At 39.1% G+C, this 19,224-nt stretch overlaps 1 protein-coding gene across 1 annotated transcript in view; it reads left to right on the top strand.

The window, feature by feature from the left end:
* LOC114649378 (NADPH oxidase 3-like) overlaps positions 1 to 19,224 on the top strand; it is a 70,460-nt gene that overhangs the window by 7,582 nt on the left and 43,654 nt on the right. The window contains exons 5-6 of the mRNA XM_051924721.1: positions 8,133 to 8,278; positions 15,417 to 15,598. Coding sequence (XP_051780681.1) covers positions 8,133 to 8,278; positions 15,417 to 15,598 — 328 coding nt within the window. The remainder of the gene's footprint in view (positions 1 to 8,132; positions 8,279 to 15,416; positions 15,599 to 19,224) is intronic.

Here is a 19,224-nt window from a genome sequence, read left to right as displayed (position 1 = left end):
AACAACTTGGCAGGTGGGCCGTGGCACCAAGTGCCACATTTGAGTACTGAGAAGAGACATGTCTCAGTAGGTTGTTCTAAATTCCCTCAACTCTCTGAGTAAAGAACTACTTCCTGGCTTCAGTAATAAATGCTGTTCCCCTTAATTTACACTTGTGTCCTTAAGTACGTGATTTACCTTTAAGTTGAAAAAATTCTGCTGGATCTACTTTATTAATGCCTATGAGAATTTTGAAGACCTATATTAGTTCGCCTCATAGTGTCCTCTGCTCAAGACTAAGCAGGTTTAATTGTTTGAGTCTGTCAGAGTAATACAGTACATGTCCTTAAGTCCTGGGATGCACTTGGTTGCTCTCCTCTGAACAGTTTCAAGTGTTGTTATGTCTTTCTTGTAATGTGGTGAACATAATTGAACATAATACAACAGATACAGTTTCACTAGTGCATTATATAGTCTGAGTATCTTCTTTGTCTTTCGGCTGCTCCCGTTAGGGGTCGCCACAGCGGATCATCTTCTTCCATATCTTTCTGTCCTCTGCATCTTGTTCTGTTACACCCATCACCTGCGTGTCCTCTCTCATCACATCCATAAATCTTCTCTTAGGCCTTCCTTTTTTTCTCTTGCCTGGCAGATCTATCTTTAGCATCCTTCTCCCAATATACTTAGCATCTCTCCTCTGCACATGTCCAAACCAACGCAATCTCACCTCTCTGACTTTGTCTCCCAACCGTCCAACTTGAGCTGATCCTCTAATGTACTCATTTCTAATCCTATCCATCCTTGTCACACCCAATGCAAATCTTAGCATCTTTAACTCTGGTACCTCCAGCTCTGTCTCCTGCTTTCTGGTCAGTGCCAACGTCTCCAAACCATATAACATAGCTGGTCTCACTACCGTCCTGTAGACCTTCCCTTTCACTCTTGCTGATATCCGTCTGTCACAAATCACTCCTGACACTCTTCTCCACCCATTCCACCCTGCCTGCACTCTCTTTTTCACCTCTCTTCCACAATCCCCATTACTCTGTACTGTTGATCCCAAGTATTTAAACTCATTCACCTTTTTCAACTCTACTCCTTGCATCCTCACCATTCCACTGACCTCCCTCTCATTTACACACATGTATTCTGTCTTGTTCCTACTGACCTTCATTCCTCTCCTCTCTAGAGCATATCTCCACCTCTCCAGGGTCTCCTCAACCTGCTCCCTACTATCGCTACAGATCACAATGTCATCAGCAAACATCATAGTCCACGGGGACTCCTGTCTAATCTCGTCTGTCAACCTGTCCATCACCATTGCAAATAAGAAAGGGCTCAGAGCCAATCACTGATGTAATCCACCTTGAATGCATCTTTCACTCCTACTACAGACCTCACCATGGTCACACTTTTCTCGTACATATCCTGTACAACTCTTACATACTTCTCTGACACTCCCGACTTCCTCATACAATACCTCGCGAGGCACCCTGTCATATGCTTTCTCCAGGTCCACAAGGACGCAATGCAACTTCTTCTGGCCTTCTCTATACTTCTTCATCAATACCCTCAGAGCAAACATTGCATCTGTGGTGCTCTTTCTTGGCATGAAATCATACTGCTGCTCACTAATCATCACCTTCCTTCTTAACCTAGCTTCCACTACTTTTTCCAATAACTTCATGCTGTGGCTGATCAATTTTATCCCCCTGTAGTTACTACAGTCCTGCACATCCCCCTTATTCTTAAATATCGGCACCAGTACACTTCTTCTCCACTCCTCAGGCATCCTCTCACTTTCCAAGATTCCATTAAACAATCTGGTTAAAAACTCCACTGCCATCTCTCCTAAACACCTCCATGCTTCTACGGGTATGTCATCTGGACAGTGGCGGCTCGATGCTAAAATTAGTGGGGGTGCTGCTCCAGAAAATTTTTAGCCTTTGTTTTAAAATTGTGTAAAAGGAAACAAACATGTAAAAAAAAGAAAATTTATTCAGAAACCGAAAAAAAAATGAATCAAATAGAATAGCTGTAAGCAGGATAATAATCTAATTCTACACTTTATCACATTCAAGAATATGGTACACGGTTTTTAAGCACAACACATGCGAAGTAAAAAAAAAACACTACCTTCCACCAGCACGCCAGGGTCGGCACTGCGGGAGCAACAGTGCTCTCTCTCCCTCGCAGCCTCGCGTGCAGCTTCCTATGTGCGCATGCGCACAACAGCCAAACACCGCGCCGCTGGAACTGTGAAGCGCACAGTTCCATACAAAGATTTTTGTATCTTTTTCATAAACTGGGGGATGGCTACTGACATTAAGCTTAAGGATTATATATTGTACAAGTATAAAGAAAGAATTAAATAAAAAGGACTCATTATATTAAATGTTATCGATAATATCAAGTGGAAATAGGGGGTGCTGCAGTTCCATAGTGCCTATACACGAGCCGCCACTGCATCTGGACCAATGACTTTTCCATTCTTCATCCTCTTTATAGCTGTCCTTACTTCCTCCTTGCTGGTCCGTTGCACTTCCTGATTCACTATCTCCACATCATCCAACCTCTTCTCTCTCTCATGCTCTTCATTCATCAGCCTCTCAAAGTACTCTTTCCATCTGCTCAACACACTCTCCTCGCTTGTGAGTACGTTTCCATCTTCATCCTTTATCACCCTGTCCTGCTGCACATCTTTCCCATTTCGGTCCCTCTGTCTATCCAATCAGTACAGGTCCTTTTCTCCCTCCTTAGTGTCCAACCTCTCATATAACTCATCATATGCCTTTTCTTTAGCCTTTGCCACCTCTCTCTTCACCTTGCACCTTATCTCCTTGTACTCTTTTGTACTTTCTGCATCTCTCTGACTATCCCAGTTCTTCTTTGCCATCCTCCTCCTCTGTATACACTCCTGTACTTCCCCATTCCACCACCAGGTTTCCTTTTCCTCCTTCCACTGTCCAGATGTCACGCCAAACACCCTTCTTGCTGTCACCCTTACTACATTTGCTGTAGTTTCCCACCTGTATGGTAATTCTTTACTACCACCCAGTGCCTGTCTCACATTCTCCCTTTTTCAAATTCCACCATTTGATCCTTGGCTCTGCCCTCACTCTCTTCCTCTTCTTGATCTCCAATGTCATCCTATAGACCACCATCCTATGCTGCTTAACTACACTTTCCCCTGCCACCACTTTGCAGTTTTCAATCTCCTTCAGATTGACTCTTCTGCATAGGATGTAATCTATCTGTGTGCATCTTCCTCCACTCTTGTACGTCACCCTATGTTCCTCCCTCTTCTTAAAATACGTATTCACCATAGCCATGTCCATCCTTTTGGCAAAATCCACTATCCTCTGACCTTCTTCATTCCTCTTCTTGACACCATACCTACCCATCACCTCCTTGTCTCCTCTGTTTCCTTCACCAACATGTCCATTGAAATCTGCTCCAATCACCACTTTCTGTCCCTTGGCTACACTGTTCATCACTTCATCCAACTCACTCCAAAAATTTTCTTTCTCATCCATTGCACACCCAACTTGTGGGGCATATGCACTAACAACATTCATCATCACACCTCCAATTTCCAGCTTCATAATCATTACTCTGTCTGACACTCTTTTCACCTCCAAAACACTCTTGACATACTGTTCCTTCAGAATAACCCCTACTCCGTTGTTCCTCCTATCCACACCATGATAGAACAATTTGAATCCACCGCCGATCCACCTGGCCTTACTCCCCTTCCATTTAGTCTCTTGCACGCACAATATATCAACCTTCCTTCTCTCTATCATATCTGCTAACTCTCTCCCCTTATCAGTCATACTGCCAGCATTCAAAGTTCCTACCCTCAGTTCCACTCTCTTTACTTTCCTCCTCTCCTCCTGCCTCCAGACACATCTCCCCCCTCTTCTTCTCCTTCTTCTTCTTCGGCCAACAGTAGCCCAATTTCCGCCAGCACCCTGTTGGCTAACAGTACTGGTGGCGGTCGTTGTTAACCCGGGGCTCGACCAATCTGGTATGGAAATTTGTATTGTTGTCCGCATATTGATTTGGCAAAATTTCAGTCTCATGTTGGCATCACAGATGGCCTGTGGATTAATGGAATGCAACTACTTATGGTTAACAAATACAGGTTTGTTCTTGCTAGGTGCCCTTATTGCAATATGAATGCAATCAGCAAGTTTCCTTTTTATATTCCCAAAAACATTAGGTTTTGTGTATGTACTCTGACTCCATATGAAAACTGCATATAGTTCCTTGCTGGTCGGTTAATGGCTTCCAGTACTACAGGGATGGTGGAGTGAAGCTTGGCTGGGGTATTCCCGAGCTGTCAGACAGAAATGACAAGTAGTCAATATAAACTCAAGAAAAAACACAAAAGTTCTTCAGTGCAGATACACAACATTGGTCCTCTTAAAAGGAAACTAAAATAAAGTCTGTGCATCATTTTTATTGCTTTTGAGGTGTAATATAGGGTTGCCAAATTAGAAAATTAGAAATATGGGACACTCTTAAAATCTCTCTCTATATTACTATATATATAAATTTATACATGCCCCCTACACACCCAGACCAATATATTATATAAAAGTAGAGACATACAGTACGTTAAAAACATAAAGCAAGGATTTTAATGGGTTATGAGGAAAACAAAAGTAAAATCATTTGAAAATTATTTAATACAAGCTAAAAAAAATTCCGTAAAAGTGAAATCATTTGAAAATATTTATTTAATATAGACAACAGAGAAATATTACTATTATTTAATACACGTAGTTAGAAAAAAAGTGGGCCGTGGCAAGTAGTAACAACACTCTTTGTTGACACTGTATACCAAACATGGCAACTGAACAAGTTGCAAACAGGCAGCAAACACTAGTTTCCTCGTTACATTTGGGTTATTTTCTTCAAGATAATCTGAGAAAAGAAAGTATAATTACTTATAAAGTTACAACTACGTACCGTAAGAAGGTAGTAAAAATATATTTTTATTACGAAATTTGAAAATGAACTAAATACGGGACATTTGGGTGTCCATGAAAAGGTCAGTACGAGACAGGGGACAAAATTATCAAATATGGGACATGTCCTGTATATAAGGGACGTCTGGCAACCCTAGTGTAATATGTTTGTTACATTAACATACTGTACATTATAATAATGGCTCAGTGATATAAATTATTATGAGTGCAAGTAGTCTTTTAGCTGGTTTTCCCATTTTTCCCTACTTGAACAAAGGTGTCATCATTTTCCAGTTTCTTCAGAATATTGTATACATATACAATTCTCCCATCAAGTTTTCTTTGATAAATCCTGATGTTTGTGTGGGAAGTTACGTATGCACATTTCAAGCCTCTTCTTGTGCGTAAGCAGGCTTTATAAATGAGGCTCTTTGAACTGTTTTTGCTGCCTCTACAGTGTTTACCATTCCTCTAAATTTAATATCATCTGTGAATTACAGGAGTTTATTAACTGTAATAAAATATTTGTCAATAATGTCCTGTATCCTGTATTTATATATATATATATATATATATATATATATATATATATATATATATATATATATATATATATATATATATATACACAGTTAGGTCCATAAATATTTGGACAGAGACAACTTTTTTCTAATTTTGGTTCTGTACATTACCACAATGAAGTTTAAATGAAACAACTCAGATGCAGTTGCAGTGCAGACTTTCAGCTTTAATTCAGTGGGGTGAACAAAACGATTGCATAAAAATGTGAGGCAACTAAAGCATTTTTTGAACACAATCCCTTCATTTCAGGGGCTCAAAAGTAATTGGACAAATTAAATAACTGGAAATAAAATGTTAATTTCTAATACTTGGTTGAAAACCCTTTGCTGGCAATACAGCGTGAAGTCTTGAACTCATGGACATCACCAGATGCTGGGTTTCCTCCTTTTTAATGCTCTGCCAGGCCTTTACTGCAGCGGCTTTCAGTTGCTGTTTGTTTGTGGGCCTTTCTGTCTGAAGTTTAGTCTTCAACAAGTGAAAGGCATGCTCAGTTGGGTTAAGATCAGGTGAGTCACTTGGCCATTCAAGAATTTTCCACTTCTTTGCTTTAATAAACTCCTGGGTTGCTTTGGCTGTATGTTTTGGGTCATTGTCCATCTGTATCATGAAATGCCACCCAATCAATTTGACTGCATTTAGCTGGATTTGAGCAGACAGTATGTCTCTGAACACCTCAGAATTCATTTGGCTGCTTCTGTCCTGTGCCACATCATCAATAAACACTAGTGTCCCAGTGCCACTGGCAGCCATGCACGCCCAAGCCATCACACTGCCTCCACCGTGTTTTACAGATGATGTGCTATGCTTTGGATAATGAGCTGTTCCACGCCTTCTCCATACTTTTTTCTTGCCATCATTCTGGTAGAGGTTGATCTTGGTTTCATCTGTCCAAACAATGTTTTTCAAGAACTGTGCTGGCTTTTTTAGATGTTCTTTAGCAAAGTCCAATTTAGCCTTTCTATTCTTGAAGCTTATGAGTGGCTTGCACCTTGCAGTGCACCCTCTGTATTTACTTTCATGCAGTCTTCTCTTTATGGTAGACTTGGATATCGATTCGCCTACCCCCTGGAGAGTGTTGTTCACTTGGTTGGCTGTTGTGAAGGGGTTTCTCTTGACCATGGAAATCATTCTGCTGTCATCCACCACTGTTGTCTTCCATGGACGTCCAGGTCTTTTTGCGTTGCTGAGTTCACCAGTGCTTGCTTTCTTTCTCAGGATGTAACAAACTGTAGATTTTGTCACTCGTAATATTGTAGCAGTTACTCGGATGGGTTTTTTCTGTTTTTGCAGCTTAAGGATGGCTTCTTTCACCTGCATGGAGAGCTCCTTTGACCGCATTTTGTCTGTTCACAGCAAAATCTTCCACATGCAAGCACCACACCTCAAATCAACTCCAGGCCTTTTATCTGCTTAATTGATAATGACATAACGACGGACTTGCCCACACCTGCCCATGAAATAGCCTTGGAGTCAATTGTCCAATTACTTTTGAGCCTCTGAAATGAAGGGATTGTGCTAAAAAAATGCTTTAGTTGCCTCACATTTTTATGCAATCGTTTTGTTCACCCCACTGAATTAAAGCTGAAAGTCTGCATTTCAACTGCATCTGAGTTGTTTCATTTAAAATTCATTGTGGTAATGTACAGAACCAAAATTAGAAAAAAGTTGTCTCTGTCCAAATATTTATGGACCTAACTGTATATATATATATATCAAAAAAATAACGGTACAAGGAGAGACCCCACAGGAACTTCACTCCACATCTCATCTGAACTCTCCTGGCAGTTGACCAAATTGAGATTCAGTTTTGTAGGTTACCTCTGTTTCCTACAGCTTTTCCAAATTAATCTCTGCTGTGAGACTGTATCAAAGGCTTTTTGAAATTTTAAGTAAATTGTTGAATGCTTTGTTTTTGGCTACTATTTCAGTTGCATGTTCAAAAATATCTCCAAGATTGGTTTGGAAAGATCCTCCTCTCATAAACACATGCTGGCTGCTATTTAGTATATTATTTTCATATAGGTACTTTTCAAATTTATTTCTTATTATGCTTTATGTAATTTTGTAAAGTACAGAAGTAAGAGATATTGGTTTTTAATTTCCAGAATTCATTTTGTCTCTTTTCTTGAAGACTGGAGTCAAATTTACAACTTTCCAATCCCCAAGTACTTCTCCATTCTCAAGTGACTCCTCCAATACGTTTAATATGGATTTATAAATGATGTCTTTAATTTCTGTCAGTACAATTGATAAAATCTCATCAGGTAACTGGTGGTTTTATTAGTTTTTAAAGTATCGAGGGTTTAGAGCACATTTGACTCTGCTATTTTAAAATACTTGAACCTGAAGCTTGCTTTGTTTCTTCTTTCACAAATACTTGGGTTAAAAAATAACTCAACACATTTTAATTTCATTTTTTATTTTGTGTGTATATTTTTCAAGTTGTTTTGTGACATTTCATAAATGACCAAAAAACACTTAAAAACACTTTTGTTAATGAAATGATTTTTGTTAATTGCTTTACTATGTAGACAATAATTTATTTCTTTGTAATAAAAAACGCAGTAAAATATATTTGTATGTTTCTCATTTCAGTCATCCATGTTGTAGCACATTTGTTCAATATTAAAAGGTACCATGAAGGCCAATCACATGAGGCTCAAGAGTTACTGATGACGCTCTCTAGTCTTGGAAAAAACATTAATGAAAGCTACTTAAACCCAATTAGGACTTATGATACGGTAGGTAAAAGCTAATCAGCACATTCCAATGTGGGCATTACATTAGTTTTTATTGTGCACATACTGTACTGTAATTGCACAGAAATGAGACACATCCAATATGTAGGGACTTCCTAATGGCACTGTGCAGACACTGGTCTACACTTTCTGTTGCTCTTAACACATCCCTCAGCTTTTTAAAATGGTCCTCATCTAATATTTGTTGATCATCTCCTCTCTTAATTAAGTCATTGTACAATAAGTTGAATAAGTAAAATAAACAGACGGATGGGTTTCATGAGCAGAGACAATGAAAGATAAATCCCCTCCATTAAAATATTCAGACTTGATTTTCGTATGCAGTGCAATTGATTTTACAAGAAATAGGTGTGTCATAATTAACATTATTCCTTGTGCTGGATGACTGCTTTTTATTGTGGAGAAATCATTGCATGGGATTTTAGGCTATTTTTATTAAACAAAGTTCAATCTGAACTGTTTCCCCACCTCCCCCTGACACCCCTCAGGAAAAGATGTATGTTCCAGACCTTGTAGTTGGGCATGTATTAGAGCAGTCATCTCAAACTTCAGTCCTGGGGCCTCATGCATAACACCATGTGTAGAATTCACACTAAAACATGGCGTAAGGACAAAAGCAGAAATGTGTGTATGCACAAAAAATCCAGATGCATAAATCTGTGTGAACACCAACTTCCACGTTCTTCCACTCCATAAATCCCGGTCAGTGTGAAAAATAACGCACGTGCACACGCCTGCTGCCCCACCTCAACTCTTCCCAGAATTACGCCTCTTTGAATATGCCAATCAATATAAATAGCCCTTAAGCTCAGCGTTCTGTGAAAAGGCAATGGCTAAAGCACGGGGGAAAACAGAAGAATTTCAGCGAATACCAAGTGGAGGCAAGGAAAAACATACTATTTGTTGGTTTAAACTGTGGTATAAACAACAAAAGGAAGTTGATCAAGTGGCATAGAGTGTCAGAGAAACTCGAAAGCTGAAGTTCACAACGTTGCACAGTGCCCGAAATAAAAAAGAAGTTGTCAGGTATCAAAGTCGCTGTGAAATGGCGAGTCGTAGCTCATCATCTGAGTGTCATATGAAAGCTTATTAGGGTACAGAGAAATGAAAAAAATAGGGACACAGTGAGAAAAAAGCTCGAAATGTCAACTTTATTCTTGAAATTTCCACTTTAATTATGTAGTTTATTTTGTCATTAAAGTAGAACATCATAAACTTCATCATTAAGTCGTTTAATTTACTAGTTTCTCAAATGCCATCGTAACTTAAGTAGCACGTTAAATGCTTTGTATTGTATATGTTCTTCTATGTGCTCTATGTGTGTGAATCACTATGTGCTTCTTAAACGGGCTTTCTCTTCCTCCGACAGGACACAGAATAGAATACATTCGTGATATTACAGCTCTATGAAAAATTAAAATACTGAGATGTATACTTGATATCATTTTCATGATGATAGGAGTTAAAGCATGTTATTAAACATGGGGACACGGTGGCGCAGTGATAGTGATGAGCTGGCGCCCTGTCCAGAGATTGTTCATGCCTCCCACAAGATGCTTGCTGCACCGTGCTTGATCTTCGATGAAATAATTTATTGCTGCAGTACTGTCTCTTTCAAACGCAGTAATCTCCAATTCCTGTTCTTCCTTTTCTTTCTCCAAGTAACCAATCGCCACACAATCACCTCTGTAACAGATGTTAAGCCATCTGTAAGCTTAGAACGCAGATTCTTCAAAACTTTTAAGGAACATTGAAATATCTTCATAGTACATGTTTAATTGTTCTATCCATCTATACATCCAGTGTCGTGCCAGCCATAGCAAGAATACAGGGTGAGGCAGGAACAATCTCTGAACGGGGCACCAGATCGTCACTAGCGCTGCGCCACCGTGTCCATCCATCCATCCATCCATTTTCCAACCCGCTGAATCCGAACACAGGGTCACGGGGGTCTGCTGGAGCCAATCCCAGCCAACACAGGGCACAAGGCAGGAAACAATCCTGGGCAGGGTGCCAACCCACCGCAGGACACACACAAACACACCCACACACCAAGCACACACTAGGGCCAATTTAGAATTGCCAATCCACCTAACCTGCATGTCTTTGGAATGTGGGAGGAAACCAGAGCGCCCGGAGGAAACCCATGCAGACACGGGGCACCGTGTCCTCACATGTTTAATTATTAACAATATAGATTATTTAAATGATGTTAAAATTTTATCTGTATAATGTAATAAGCATATTTTGCTGCATTTCATCTTAAAAATGATATCGTCATCATATGTAAATATGCGTTTTATAAAGTGGCTCAAATTGTGCAGTATTATAATTGTATTGCAAGTTTACCGTGAGGTAATTGTACTTATAAGTATAAACAGTTCTACAAGGAGCATTTGATGGATTGATTGAGTGCCTTTATAGTTCTTGGGATGAAATGGCTGAGGCAGCATGTGCTTGATGCTGTATACCGATAATTCTCTTTCCGATCAGGTGTTGTAGAGCTGTGATTCCACACTCAGATACAGTGGGATAAATACTTGAGAAGAACAACGCTAAAGCAGCTATGGTATTTGGAATAGTTTGGCTATTCAGTGGACCATTATATTGTTACAGGTTAATTACAATCAGATGCCTTAAACTAATAAACAATATGCGGTTAATTTCAACGTATTTGATAAAGCCGCATCAGGGATGTGGATCTAAAAAAGAAAGGGGAACCACACTGGAACAAAAGCACTGCTTTGACGCTACGTGCTGCCAGTTTGCAAAACCGAGTGGAGAACTTGCGTATGCCAAGCATTTAGCTGGCGTGAAAATGTGCGTGGCTCTATACCAAGTTTAGATTTTATACATTGCGATTTGAATGTGGAGTACACAACATTTTTGTGCGTACACACTGTTTATACATGAGGCCCCTGGAGGGCCGCAGTGGCTGCAGGTTTTCATTCTAACCCTTTTCTTAATTAGTGACCTGTTTTTGCTGCTAATTAACGTCTTCTGAATTAATTTTAATTGACTTGTTCTTGAAGACTCAGATGCCTTAACTGTTTCTTTCTCCTTAATTAGCAGTCAAACAGTAATGAGATATAAAATGAGCCAAAACATGACCAGCAAACTGTGTCGATTATACAATATCTGAAAATAAACAAAGACAAAGGTGTCAGGAATGTTGATCCTCTCAGGCTCCGCAAAACATTTTACCACTGCTCTTAGAAAAGAGAAAATCAATAATTTTGGAAATGTATGCCTTTGGACAATGAGAGCAGCAACAAGGCATGGAATCAAAGAACGGGTTTAATTAACAACAAGAATTGGATCCTAATTAAGAAACTAGTTGGAGTGAAATTGATTGGAGTTTGAGACCCTGACTTAGTTGGTCTTCTGTTGGCTCACTCACTTCACATTTTATTTCTGTTTGAGTGCCGTTTAAGGAAAGAAATTAAGCAATTCAGAGGGACGATGAAGAAATTCAGGGTAACATCTTAAAAAACAAGTCAATTAAAATGAAAGGAAAAGGAACTAATTAGCAGCAAAATCAGGTCACTAATTAAGAAAAGGGTTAGAGTGAAAACCTGCAGCCACTATGGCCCTTCAGGACCGGAGTTTGAGACCACTGTATTAAAGTAAGGTCAATCTTTGCCTTTCTTGGTTACTCTGGTATTTCAAAGACTCTAGATTTTTTAGGTTGGTACATTTGGTGGTTGGGCATGTCTACCGATGTCTTGGAATGTGTGAAGGCTTGTGCCAACTGTAACCAATCAAACTCTCATTCAGGGGTGAGTTGGGGGTTCATACAGCCTATTCCTTTGCCTTATTTACCTAAAGAGAAAATTTCAGTTGATTTTATTACAGATCTCCCTCTCTCTAAGGGTCATTCTGGAATTGTGATTATAGTGGACTGGATTTCTAAGGGGCGGCACGGTGGCGCAGTGGGTAGCGCTGCTGCCTCGCAGTTGGGAGACCTGGGGACCCGGGTTCGCTTCCCGGGCCCTCCCTGCGTGGAGTTTGCATGTTCTCCCCGTGTCTGCGTGGGTTTCCTCCGGGCACTCCGGTTTCCTCCCACAACCCAAAGACATGCTGGTTAGGTGGATTGGCGATTCTTAATTGGCCCTAGTGTGTGCTTGGTGTGTGGGTGTGTTTGTGTGTGTCCTGCGGTGGGTTGGCACCCTGCCCGGGATTGGTTCCTGCCTTGTGCCCTGTGTTGGCTGGGATTGGCTCCAGCAGACCCCCGTGACCCTGTGTTTGGATTCAGCGGGTTGGTAAATGGATGGATTTCTAAGATTGCCCATTTTATTCATCTCAAGTCTCTTCCTACTGTGAGGACTTCAGTTGAGGTAGTTATTCTAAATTACTTTACACTTCATGGAGTTCCTAGGTCCATTTTGTCAGAATGAGTTTTCTGCAAGGTTGGGTATTGATGTTAAGCTTACATCTACCCACCCAAGTGTATTGGGTTGTGTCAATGTGTTAAAGAAGACCTGCAGAATTTCCTACATTTTATGCTTAATGCTTTTCAATCTGACTGGATAGATACTTTTGCTTTTAACAGAGTTTCCCTGAATACTCTGTTCAATGCATCCCTTAAAATTCCCCATTTGAGTGTCAATATGTTTTTCATCCTCTTGTGCTGTGGTGCAGTAATCCTTCATCTTCAGTGCTTTCAGAGTTTTTGTCCTCATTGTGCAACAGGTGGTCTGTCATTCGTTGTTGAGTGCCATTACTTCTGTGAAGGTTAATGCAGATAAGTGATGTTATTGTCACTGTTAATTTTCTGTGGGTCAGAAAGTGTGGTTGTCTTGTCAGGACATTCATCTAAAGGTTCTGTCTTATAAACTTGGATCCAGATTTGTTAGTGCTATTTAATTCCTCCTTTCACATTTCTTGGCTAAAGCCTGTTTTTTCAAGCTGTTACTCTGCAGCTTCTGCCCCTCTCCCTACCAGTTAATTTGGAGGGTCATCGCAAAATTGCAGGATACATGGTACAGAAGTGGAATATTTGCTGGACTGTTCTAGGTATGGTCATGAGAAGTGCTCTTGGGTGTTGTTTGAGGATGTATGTTTCCTCGTTTGCTTGCTAAATTTCACCATTTATTCCTATGCAAGCTGCTTGGCTGCAAATGGAGTGCGTGCATTTGGAGAGGGGTTCATTTATAAATTAACATTATTCCTCTTTTTATTCCGGCTGTTACCATCGTTTGTTTATGTGACATGTAATTTGTTTCATGTGATTGCGAGCAGTGCATCAGTGACATATGCAAATGTTTTGCTCTAAATACAGAGGGTCTGCAACAAAGCATCATTCCTTGGGGGATACATTCTTCCAAACAAAACCTTATAGTGTACTTAGTTTTTCTCCAAGTAGGCCTAGCATTAGGTTTCATTTCGGTTCTGACTTCCTTTTGTCACTGACTTCTCTTTCAATTCACCCTTTTGTTTTGATCACTTGTTATCTCTATCTTTTCAGCTATGAGTATTGCCTACCCTTATTACAACCCTGCCTGACATCTGCTGGTGCCCCTCTATTTAGCAATAAGTTGTAGCGATGCTATCTCAACAAAGAGTTTATAGGTTTATAGATGTTATGATCAAGGTTTCAGTTTTGTTTTTATAATTTTCCCTTGGCCACTAAACATTTTTTAGACTTTAGGGGGTTTTAGTGGTCAGAGAATCTCACCATCACATTTGTTTCTGTTCTTGATACACTTTTAACAATGTTAAAATTTAATTCTCCATTTTTGCCATTTTGTTTTTCTTATGGGCACCACCATTTTCAGAGTTATTGTTGAAAGTGCTGTTTCCAGGGAAGGTAAACCAAAAGCAGGCAGCATGTATCAAAAATATAAAGGTCAGGCCATATATTTCAAGGTTATTCAATACTGAATTTTACCAAAAGACATTTGCATTCACACCTTGTTGTTTTTGAATTCCTGGTTACAAATATTTTTGCCCTGCTTTTTGATTACAATTAACGATTTGGCACTGGTCATGTGCCTCTTTTTATTTTTCGTTATCAATCTGACCCATGCTGTTTCCTCTCTGCTATTCTTGATACAAGTATCAATTACAGTTTGCTTAAGCTTTTGTTTTTCTTTGCTTGAAATTTGTGTCTTACTGACAATTCTACTCAAAAGCTACTGCCAATGTGTGCAGTCAGTAAAACATTGTCATTATTGCCACAAAATATGGTGAAAATCTTACTTGCATGTGTATTACATACTAGTTAAAGCTTTCTTACAAGCTTAACTGCAATTAAGAAATGTGGTGAGCCAGAGCCTTTCCCAGTTGGAATGCCAGTCTTTACAAGGCATGATTGCCTTCACACACCCACACTTTCTCACAAACAACCAATATTGAGTTGAAAATCAATTCTATATTCATTTTTTGGAATGTGGATTGAAAGCCACAACAGCTACAGAAAAACCTACACAAACCATTTAGGGAAATCATGGTGAGATTGGAACCCAGTCACCTATATTTTAAGAATATGGTCAAGATGCATGTATAACAAGCTTGCATTTAAACAAGCAATGCCAACATCAAGTTAAAAGTACATTTCTAGTGTTGCAGAGATTGTTGAAGAGCAAAGTTAGTTATAAAGTGATACATGTGTTACATGTCGAGACGGACAATCTCAACCAGAAAACATAATGTTGTATGCAAGTAATAAATAACTATACCACTTAGGAAATGAACAATTTCTCCTTGTGAGCTTGAAGGGTCAACAGCCTCCCAGGTACCTGTGTTATTCGTAGTGAATCCATGGTCTTGTTTGAGTGGGCAACAGGTTTATACCACTGTAGTAAGTACTCATGCAGAGCCCTCTTCGGGTAGGATACATATTTTATGAAAAAAACATGCAGTTTTCTTCTGTATCTATCAATATGTTTATTTTTGATTGATGATCCTGTATATAAGAAAATTGTTGTATAATATTTGAATTTTTTTCTAGATTTTGTTTCAAAAAAGAAACATTTTTTTCAGTACTGTGCTGCAGTCTTCAGCTTCCCATAATCCTGAATGTGATAAGCAGGTTCAGTAAATGTATGGATAAACAGGTGCATTAATGTTTAAGTGTGCAAAGTTGACTTTATTATTTTCTTCATTTTTTTTTCCATAGGATACTACAAAGGAAGTTCTAATTAGTGTACCTGGGCTTTCAGGAGTCATCATGACTGTTGTTCTTATACTGATGATAACATCCTCAACCAAAGTTATAAGAAAATCCTTTTATGAGATTTTTTGGTTCACCCATCACCTATTTGTGGTGTTTTTCATTGGCCTCGTGGTTCATGGGGTGGGGTAAGTTAAAGCTGTAGAAAATGTGAAGTATCTCCTCACAAGCATGGTGCTAGGAAGTTTATGATTTGTATACTCACAGATTTACTATTGAGAAATGAGCATTCTCATTTCTTTCTTTCTTGTTTTTTTGAAGAAGTGATTACTTTTATTTTTATACTTTTTTCCTTTCATTTCTATTTTATGGAAAAAAATCATTACTTACATTTGCTGTACAGTACTCCAATATTTGATTGGAGTCTTTTAGAGTCTTTCTCTTTTAGATGAACAACAGTTCTGGGAATAAATAGGATCTGATTTCTATGTAGATGTTTTTGATGTAGATGGTGTACACAGTAGGATAAAAAAAAGTGGTTTGAATTGCAAGCAGAGGAACTGGAGAGGTTTATTTGTGTTAAGTAAGACAAGTGTCGTCGTATCTTACTAAATTCAAGATAATGTAAGTGAGATATTACGTGTAAGAAAAAATAGTGAGTTTTTATATGTCTAACGAGAACAAGAAAACTGGAAAGATTTATTTGGAATGCTAAGTGATTGATTCCTTTCAGTATAGTATAAAAACATGTTTGATGAGATAAGGAAATCAAAGAATCCAACACTCACCAGCAATATGTAGCTCAGACAAATCCATGTTCATTGGGCTGATCTGCTCTTCAAGAAGTCAGTCAGTCAGTCATTTTCCAACCCGCTATATCCTATCATGGGGGTCTGATGAAGCCAATCCCAGCCAACACATAGCGCAAGGCAGGAACAAACCCCGGGCAGGATGCCAAGCAGGGATAAACCCTGAAGGTGATGTGAAAACTTTTTTATACATAACACTAACTGAAAGAGATGCATACAACATTTTCTTTGGGCGAATGCACTGGTAGTCTACTGCTCACACACTTTATTCCCCCAGACATGAGAATCACTGTACTCATAATGGTACAAAATTATAAAAAAGAAATAAAAACTAAGGGATTAGTTCAGCAAACATCAAGTCTGAAAACCTTAAAATCTAAATAAAAAGCAGACAACTCAAATAAAAATCACATTAACATACCAATATAGGCCAGCAGGAGACACAATGCAGAAATAACAACAACAATTTATTTATATAGGACATTTTCATGCAAGTAAAGTAGCTCAAATGCTTTACAAGATGACAAAAAGAGAATTATATGAAATGAAAAACAAAAAAGAAAGGGCAATAATATTAAACAATGAGTAACAAAGGAAAAAGGTAAAGTCAGATGGCTGGGAGGACAAAAAAAAACTTTAGTTAGGCTGGAGAAAAAAATAAAATCTGCAGGTGTTGCAAGGCCAAAAAGACTGCCCAGCCTTCACTGGTCATTTTACCCAGCATTAAAGTTTGTAAATCAGCTCTCTTTGTTTTCAGGCTTCACATGATAGTAATTGATAATGTTGGTCTTGTGGACAGCTAAGACATGTGCCTTCACTCCATCAACACATCATGCCTTGAGCAGATGGTGGTGGAGCAGATCGCCACTACAGAAGAACCAAAGACAGCAGAGAATAGTAGAGATTAGTACAGAAGACTAATGACAGCAAGCAATAGAAAGACTGCTTAATTTGATTTAAATAAAGGCAATGCAATCCTACAATCTTTATCTTGATTTTGCTGTAGACTGTAAAAATGACCTAATATTTGTGTTTCATTTAATTATAAAATATGCCATTTACCTTGCTACTCTGGCATCATTAATCATTAGTTAGTGTAGTGTGTTTAGAATATATAGATGAACAGACATTTTTAAACAGCAAGGAGCTATGGCTGCACTTTATCAAGTAGTGGACCTCACCAATGGTGCATTAGATAGATGGCATATTTTCAAAGCCCAGCTAGACGTTTTGCTCACGAGTGGCTTGTGAGCCATTATCAGCTACCAAAAGTCAGTTTTACTTACCTGTGTCAGCAGTTGCAACCCACATTTAAGAGCTCTTCTACAACCAGTCTTGTTATCTCAGTGTAAGTTCTCACAATGTTTGGGTTTCTTGCTACTGGGACCTTTCAGAGAGAGTTTCCATGCAGGCCCAGAAACTGAATCCTGTCTGATTTTGGTTGCATGCTTTATTGACTACCATTGCCATAGCCTGCCAAACAACAATTTTATTTTCCAGTAACTCCACTGCTCACAGTTAAAATAACATTTTTCTCTGGCCTCTACATCTGCCATCAGAACTTCTTTCTCATTTGGAGAGAATAATTTCTTTTTCCTCCAAACTTGGCCCTCACTTGCCATTTTAACAGAGTTAATCATGGATGTTTGTTGCTATTTCTAGGGCATATATCTTACCATTTAAATATATCTAAATGACATTATCTGGGTGGATGTGAGAAACTCATTTGTGTGTGCACAATTTTGTGAAAATGGCAGGTAAATTGGTTGGTGCATGTTTTTAAAATGCACCCTGAAATTACCGTATATACAATTGGTATATTTTATTATTGTTCATTCATTTACAAATCCTACGTAGAAACACAGAAGGACTTAATCTCATTAAATAGGAAACCATTTTTATGTGCATGTTTAAATTTTTTAGTCATTAAAACTTTCTTCTGAAATTTGTAAGTACCCATCACTAGGATTTGACCCTTAATTCTTTGTGGAGCATACTGTATATCTCTCTATTATTAAAACAAATCTTGGAAGGAGACAAGATGTGGTTGTCTCAGAGACACTTTCACATACCACAAGACAAGTCTTTGTGCCTAGTGATGTTACCACGCTCGGGGCCAGAAGCCCCGCCAAACAAGAGCTTATGCAAAGAGATTTGGAAAAGTCCTGAGTGGTTATGTTAGACACATTTCTTGTATAGAGAAAGAAACGATATTCACTTATGGGCAGTTATATGTTGCGTTGTCACGAAGTAATTCCAAACACGGATTCAAAATGCAATGCGATATTGATGAAAGGCTAAAAGCGAAAAGAGATTGAATATATGGACATAGATGATATGACTGAAGTGCAGGGTTGCAAAATGCAGATCACTCAGCACGGCAGCAGCAGGGAGCCAGCAGCTGATCATGCAAAGAGGAGGTAAAAAATAAACTGTATGTGTTTCCCATTGTATCACTGTTTAAGAGGGGGTGTCGGAGGAGAGATCACGTCTCCTTGGGGTGCGTTCAGCCCCCCTCATCACAACGTGAGCAGCAGAGACGCAACGTGGTTGACGTGTAGCATAGGCGGGAGGGAGGGGGGTGTGCGAGCAAAGCGAGCAGGGGGTGAAGCCCCCAGTCTTCTAAAAACCTGTAATTATTTTGGTTACCAGCAAAAAAGTGAGTCACAAATGCATGAATCCACCTATAGTAATAAGAAGAAGCTCTTGTGGTGACATGTGAGAGATATTGGTATGCACTGTTGCTTCATAATTCTTCACCCCCTGTTCTTCTTGTGGAGCGTGCATGTTCTCCTCACGTTTCCTTTTGGTTTTCCAGTTTATTGCCACATGTTAGGTTCATCATGAACTATTCACTGACCTGGTACGACTGAGTGCATGTGAATGTGCTCTTTTATTAGCTAACATCGAATTCCCAGCACTGTACTGATGCTCCTCACAATTATGTAGTGACAAAAAAATCAGTTTCACAAAATTAATGCGGGGTTTAAGAATACTTGGGTCAT

The sequence above is a fragment of the Erpetoichthys calabaricus genome, chromosome 3 (genome assembly GCF_900747795.2).
Source record: "Erpetoichthys calabaricus chromosome 3, fErpCal1.3, whole genome shotgun sequence".
NCBI lineage: Eukaryota > Metazoa > Chordata > Cladistia > Polypteriformes > Polypteridae > Erpetoichthys > Erpetoichthys calabaricus.
This window is presented reverse-complemented; position numbering and strand designations above follow the sequence as displayed.